Below are 7,538 nucleotides of genomic sequence, written 5' to 3'. Positions count from 1 at the left end.
CCCAGCAAATGCTAAACGTTATATGAAGGAAGTGGGGCATAATGCTATTTCCTTTGCTGATACTATTGTTTGCAATCAAATATTAAACTCAAAACCCCTTACGGTGGCTATATAAAGTCCTTTCCAAATCTGAGAAACTGTAGAACGAAATCCTCCCACTTTAATCAAAGCCAACCAATTAGAAGCAACGTGGCACCCGCCTACTAAGCTGCTTCCCCCACTTTGAAAGTGCGGTCATCTTTTCCCTTCTGTTCTTCCGCCAATTTTTTTTAACGGAGGGGGTGAAATATTAGCCAATCAGCACAACAGTTGCTGTTGCTCTTAACGTCACGACCTTTAGTCCCACCCACCGAGGGAAGTTTCTTTCCACTGCAGCGTTCTGAGCGGAGCCTGAGGTGGCTTCTCCGTTGCTGAGGCAACCGCGGCGGCGTTACACGTCTCCCTGGAGCGCTCTAGCATATCACAACGGGGCCCAGGTGCTGGCCAAAGAAATCGACCTTTGAAAGAAGCCTCGCTATGATTGGCTAATACATTTGTCAGTTGGAACGCTCAACGGGAGATTTTTGGGGGGAGGAGTTGCTCGGAGTAGTAGCAGCAGCAGCAGCATTAAACCGGAGAGTCGTGGTGGTGCTGGAATTGACGCTGCAAACGGGGGAGGGACTGTGTAGGCGAGGAGAAGCAGCGGCTCCGCCTCCCCCCTGCACGACGTGAGTAGGGTGAGAAGCGGGGCGTTAGGAGAAACCGCTGGGGATTAATTGAGGACGGCGCACAAGCCCCTCCTCTCCGTCCGTCCCTCCCACCGGTCTGGAGTTAATTCCCTATATTTTAATTAATGAACAGAAAGGAGCAATCACCTGTCGATCAGCTAGTTAATTTTAGACCCTGGACCTAGCAGTCCTCTTTAGTTGGCCATTTGTGTTGATTCTGTCGTGCAGGACGAAGTAACATTTCTTCCCACACCCTCAACCGCCGTTTCAGGTGTTATAATTGGGTTATCATATCTCATATATTAAAACAACAACAACAACAAACGGTTTGTCAGACCTGATGTTAAAAAGAGAAGCCCGGAGTGTGCAGGTTTGCAATGTAAACTCTCTTAAATCATAGTACCGAGATGACTACAAGAATGAAATGTAGTTTGCTTTTCCATTTCAGTTCTGCTGCTCTCTGGGCGCCCATTTGCGGGGCCTTGGGTTGTGGGCCCTTGGACTTTGCCACTGACAGTGCCCTTGGAGAGCAGTCCTGGCAAACTTAAGGAACCAATTTTCTGTGTCGTTTTTATGTTTGTCTGAGCAAACATGGTGAAGAGTCATGTGGCATCTTTAACAAATCACTACATTTCTGTGGAATGTTTGTGCTTAGGATCATGCTTTGTGCTTAGGATCAGACTTCACTGAGATGCATGCCTACACTATTCTTATCCATATCTTTGTCAGTGTTTTTAACACTGTGTATTAATCAGACAGGCATACTGTCCTTGGCAAATGTACAAGACCAAAAGACCATGAAAGGTAAGAGGCAGGTCACTGTCAGGGAAATGCTGGGAATTGTAGGACTTCTCTCTGTTCAACTTAGCATGATGACTGCTTCAGCAAAATAAAAATATATTTTCACTGGTATAGTGCAGATTCTGTCTCAGGACTCTTCCTTCCTAACCTTAGCCCACTGCTCTTAATGTTGTGGCTGTGTGGGTGGAGAGATACAATTGGATCAATGCATTATTTTGCAGGGTCTAAAATATTATCTAGGATATTTATTTTTATTTATTTATTTATTAAAACATTTCTATGCCGCCCCTTGCCGAAGCCTCGGGGCGGCTTACAACAATATGAATGCATCATAGCCAACACATTTGTAGTTCTATCTTAAACTATGACTTTTGATTTCTAAATCAGCACCTACATGCTTTTGCTTTTCAGGGTACCAACTGGATGAAATTTATTTATTAAGGCATTTATGTCCCGTCCTATTGCCAAGTGCTCAGGACAGCTTACAAAATATAAAAGTACAATATAAAATACAAAAGTACAATATAAAACCTCAATTATTAAAACAGTATAAACACATTTTGTCATTTGGGAATATATACATAATACCCAAAATGGCCAATGGTGATGCATGGCTGCTGTGAGCCACTCCATTTTGAATTTCTCCTTTTTCTGTGCAGAAATACTTACTGGAAAAAATGGCCTCTGTGATTAAAATGTAAAAGAATCACTCAGTTCAGTACTTTAGCTTTGCATGTCTTGAACTGCATCCTCCGCATGCTGCATGGCAAAGTGCTTTTGTAATGAAAGAGCACCAAGAGTGATCTGTGATGTGGCATGCTGATGAACAATTGCAAGAAAAGAGGTGAAAACAGATTTTTGGGCTAACCTGAAATAGTGTTTTTGATTCCAAGTTGTATATTATATGCTTAACTTACTATGTATTCTGTGTTTTAGACCTTACCCTCCCATCCCAAAATTGAGTGTTTTTTTCTTTACCTGCTGAGGTACTTTACTGATCCTGTTCTTTACATTTGTTTTCTCTTCAAAGGCATGATGTGTTAATCCTGATGCTTTGATGTTGTACAATGCCTGATCAACATAAGAAAGTGAAGACCACAGAAAAGGCAACGGATACCAAACCTCAAGGGTACTGTGTTTTTCACTAAATGTCAGCAGTGACACTCTGGAATTTGTATCAGCTGCTGAACAGAATAGCTTAATCTGAAATGCTATGTGTACATAGTAACTGTTACTCTGGTCACTAAGTTTATTCAGACCTTTTCACTTGAATCGAAACAATTGGTGGTTAAGAAGCCTATATAAATATAGGGCAGCAGAGTAGCATGCTGAGGCAATTCCAGAAAGTGTATTTTCCATCAAAAGATCAACATGCGTATAATTTGATTTGCGTTGCATATTGATCAAAGAAGATGGTGTAATGTTTTGTTAATAGGTATATTATTTACATTTTCTCTTAGGGATTACACTGATCTTAAAAGGCTTCTGGCTCTTCTCAATGTCCAATCAAGCAAACAACAGGTACTTTGCAATAGCCATTTTTTGAGCCGACAATTTTTCAGTATGGTCTATAATTGTTAATTTAGCAAGTATTCAAAGTTATTTTTTGCATGGTTTCTAACATGGTTTGACAAACATTTGTGGAGAGATTTCTTTTAGAAATAGAGATTAGATGGAGGGATGCAAAGGAGCCAGTTTTTACATTTGTGTACTGTTTTTGTTTTGTTGGGTTTTTTCCCCCCAAAGCATTATGTTCTGCTTTGTCAACATTTCTGGGTGAGAGGTTTCAGTGTCATTTGAAAGCTCAGTAATTTTGTCCCCGTCCATCTTGTACTTCATCATGAAGTACTTCCTATTTTCAGCCGAGCAGATTTCATTACGACATTTTGAAATGATGTGAAAGATGTACATCCATAAGTAGTTGTAGACTAGCATCTGATCTAGGCTGGGACACTGCCCTACTGAAACTTAAATGGCTTTGTTAGATCTTTGAGCATGTATACAGATAAATAGATAAGCATGAAGGACAGAACATGTAAGGCGCAATGGGTGTTTTATTTCGACCAGAGCTCAAAGTGGCCTTTATCCCTCCCCACCATTTCAAACAAAGGGCAAATACGGAAAGAACATGTATTGGTTGACTGATGCCATTGTTGAAGCAAACTATGTCATTGGCCGAAGTATATGGCTGCAAAATTGGCCTGTGCTCTCTCTACTACCTTATCATATCTATAATATAGATATAACAGCCACAGAGCTGCTGCTGTTGTTGCTTTCAGTAATGTTTGAGCAAAACAGAAAAAAACCCTAATGAAATATTTTCTATTTTGGAATGAGTGAAATGAATTTTAGGACAAGTTTTTTCTCACTTAAAGGATATATCATGAAGATTTCTTATGTATGAGAATGTACACAGACGTTATTAGATACAGTAATTCTTTTGTTTGCTGTGTGTACACCTATATATCATTCATATCCAAGATATATTTATACACTGAGAGGATCATGCAGTTTAATTGTTTTGTTGTGAAACGTTGCTTGCTGTCTCCTGGTAACTGATTATCTAGTTTGGAGATAGTAGAAGCAATTAAGCTGTATCTTGTTTGTGCAAAACTAAAGCTGCAACCCTATACACACCCAGCTGGGAATAAATAAATCCCTTTGAATCTATTGGAGCTTTACTTTGAGTAGACATGTATAGGACTGCATTGTAGGCATTTCTGCATTTAAGACTGCAGTCTTACATCTGCTTACCTAGAAATAAGTGCCACTAAACAGTGTAGGCCTTACTTGTGAGTAAACGTGTAAGATTGCTCTATATTTTCTGTTCTTCCGTATTTCATAAAATATCAAGTAGGGTCATTTTATGTGCAAGCTAAGTAATAAATTCTATTTTATGTTATTCTAAGTTTAAGTTTGACTAAATAATATGAATTCAGTGTTTCTTATTTTGCATCTTTAACATCTGCTGAGGAAGTGTTTTCTGTATTGGGAAAGCTGTTTGAGAACTCTTTGTTTCAGTTCTGATTTTTCTGGTGATTTCCTGAGAAGCAGAGAAACAAGCTTTCTGTTCCTCATAGGTAGGGCAATAATTCTAAGCAGGAATTATTGCTCAGAGCTCTCTTTATCTCATCTTTATCCAACCACTATGTTGAAAATGACTAATGCTACTTCATGCCATTTCCTCCTCAATAGTCAAACTGGATCACTTCAGGTCCTGTGCTATAGAACCATATAGAAAAGGCAGCAAAAATTCTCAAGGTGACTTTAAAACCTCTATGTGTATTGTAATTGTTGCATCTTATTACCTGAACTTACATTTCTTACCGTCTAGCCCTACTCAGTCATGATGCTAACTGGGTGACTGGGCCAGTCACAAACTCTCAGCCAAATCTACCTCACAGGGTTGTGGTTGTGAGGATAAGATTTAGAGGGGGAGAATTATGTAAGCTGCCTTGAGTTCCTTGAAAGGGGAAAAAAGGCGGAATATAAATATAATAAGTGTTGCTACCTGGTGTAACAATCACTGATATTCTTCTGGCCTGATTAATTATGTCATTTGCCTCATATTAAATCTCCTTTCCATTTCCAGTTGCCAGCCCTTAACGTTGAAAGTGCTAATAATAGTATCACCAAGTCTGAGCAATACTCCAACAACCCTTGTGGAGAGAGATGTAGAGGTCATTGGCAAGAATCAACTGAAGCTGTTGAACTTGAACGCTTTAGGTATAGTTCACTATAGATAACTAAAGTTTAGCACATTTGTATGGATCCAGTCCAAATCCTGTCCCGCCCTTTTTTCTCCCTATACTATCAAGCATCTTCTAGGACTGAGCAAGATATTAAAGAATATCTAAACCTTGCTATTCATATTCTTGGCTTTGGAGCTTTAAGCATACATTATCTTTTAATTGCTGTGTTATCAAGGAAAGGCAATTTAGAGCTTAAATCATTTTGGTTTATATTTGGAGTGCATGTGTCACTGAGGAGAGGAGGGGGGATCCTGAGGTCTCTTCTGGTGGGTAGGCTCACTATCTGTTCAGAAAACCAGTCCCTGCAGGTAACACAAGAGTAGTGTGCCGGAACTAGATATAATCAAGGAGTGGGACTTTTTCTTACATCCTCCAAGATGATCTTGACTGAAGAGTGTGCATTACACTCCCAGGACAGCAGCCACCGAGGAGGCTACCTGCTAATGCTTGGAGGCAATTTTCCAGTCCACTGTGTGAGTAAGCAAATGACAGACCTGCCGTCACCTTTCCTTGCTCAGCAGCAGTGATGAAGACCAGAATTATGAATAGACATGGGCTTGGTGTGAACTTACAACTGGCCATAGGCCATCCTGAGGCCAAACATGGGAAGTCCATATTGTTTTACCTGAGATAAGGGGTTCAGGGACTGTGGTAGTCCATTATGTGTTTATGCCAGTTCTCCAAGTAGGCAGAACTGGCAACTGCAATGTTCAGGGGAAAGAAAAGACTTCCCCGGTATTTCCTCACAGGGTTGACCAGTGAATCCTTGGTTGAGCAGAATATGAGCACAACTGCAGGCTAGTGATCTCTATAATTATATTTGCATTAGCTGCAGGTCACTTAAGCAGACATTTTAAAAGTATTTCTTTTTTAACCAGATGAGCATCTCTATTGTTTCATCATATTGAACAGAAGAGCTTTACTACATGTGTCTTTTGTCCCTTTAGTATGAATTACAAGAATGAGAGAAATTTCAGCACACATCCACAGCATGCGTTGTTTCAAGATATCTTCACTGCTTTGGTTAAGAACCGGCTTATTTGCAGGTAAGAAATATGACTGGTATTTGTAATCTATTGCATAGGGAAGTCATTTTTACAGTAAGTTAAACTCCTTGACTGGTGGTGTGGTAGACCTTAACACTGGTATTACTTTTCAAATCCATAGATTTTCATAATTGGATATAGCATTGTTGCGTTTTGCCCAGAAGCTGACTTCTTAGCATCATCTACTTCAGTTTACAATTCAGAGGAGAAAAATCTGGGTCTGGAGAAGTAAAATTTATCCTGCCATTTCCACAAATGGTTCCCATTTAAATTAAACAATTAAAAAAATAAAAGTTAATTTCTGTTTTACTTATGATATGCACCCTATTCCTGTCCCAATTTCACTAAAAGCTACAAGATTAACATTGTTTCCATATATATGACCTCTCAGGAATAAGTATCACTAGGCACTTTAAGTGGGTATAGAATTGCAGCCTAAGTTGTGATGTTGGATCATAGAAGTTCATTTTTATGCTAACACAAAGAAGAAATTCTTATCAGCACAGACTGTAACTGTGGGAAACTGTTAAAAATTGTAATACCCCAGGTACTTGTTTTCTGAGGGAACACAATGCGTTGTATCCAAATTTAAGCATTGTAATCTGGGATGGCAAAAGCAGACTTCCCTCTATCCTACTCTTTGCAGCAGCCCCTCCAGTTGCTGAAAATGTTACACTAAGCATCAGGGGAGCCTGCTGAATAGATTCAGCTGTGATCCAGAGCAAAAGGTACTGCTGCACATGAAAGGTGCCGCCACCCAATTTTCAGCAATGTGTATTTGTCTAAAATATATTGAGGCAAATCTGTGAATTTCTGCTCCTGTAATTCATTGGAAAGTTACATCTACTTTAACTGATGGTCTGTATGAAAAAATGCTACCTTGTGAAAGCCCATCGATTTTTCTTCGAAGGAATGCCCTGGCAATCTGAGGTGTAAAGATTTTTTTCTCACAAACTGTTTGCCATATTCCTTTTCTTTCTTCATAAGGAGTGGTAGGACATATGTTCTTCGTGTATGAACGACCAAATATCAGAGATCCAGTATTTTTGACAGTACAACCAGATTTGTCCCTGCTGATTTTTAAAAAAAATGTTGTTACATGCCATCAAGTCATCTCTGATTTATAACTATGACTATAAATGAATGCTCCCAAAAACAGGTTGCAAAGATGTGGTGATCTTGGTCCTGTTTTACGTAAAGTAAGAGCCAACCTTTTAAAGGCTAGCCATTTT

General features: G+C 39.5%; 1 protein-coding gene across 11 annotated transcripts in view; it reads left to right on the top strand.

Moving 5' to 3' along the window:
• The first annotated feature begins 488 nt into the window (after nucleotides 1-488).
• The window catches only part of NEK10 (NIMA related kinase 10), a 98,182-nt gene continuing 91,132 nt past the window's right edge, over nucleotides 489-7,538 (top strand). For 7 of the 11 annotated variants that reach the window (XM_044449414.1, XM_044449415.1, XM_044449412.1 and 4 more), the window contains exons 1-5: nucleotides 489-707; nucleotides 2,539-2,637; nucleotides 2,969-3,029; nucleotides 5,101-5,234; nucleotides 6,208-6,306. In XM_044449414.1, coding sequence (XP_044305349.1) covers nucleotides 2,576-2,637; nucleotides 2,969-3,029; nucleotides 5,101-5,234; nucleotides 6,208-6,306 — 356 coding nt within the window. In that variant the 5' untranslated portion in view covers nucleotides 489-707; nucleotides 2,539-2,575. Of the gene's footprint in view, nucleotides 717-2,538; nucleotides 2,638-2,968; nucleotides 3,030-4,697; nucleotides 4,770-5,100; nucleotides 5,235-6,207; nucleotides 6,307-7,538 lie in introns of those variants that run through there. The other 4 variants (XM_044449413.1, XM_044449416.1, XM_044449419.1 and 1 more) reach the window with 4 other exon arrangements.

The sequence above is a fragment of the Varanus komodoensis genome, unplaced genomic scaffold, assembly GCF_004798865.1.
Source record: "Varanus komodoensis strain SLA01 unplaced genomic scaffold, ASM479886v1 scaffold58, whole genome shotgun sequence".
In the NCBI taxonomy this organism is placed as follows: domain Eukaryota; kingdom Metazoa; phylum Chordata; class Lepidosauria; order Squamata; family Varanidae; genus Varanus; species Varanus komodoensis.
This window is presented reverse-complemented; position numbering and strand designations above follow the sequence as displayed.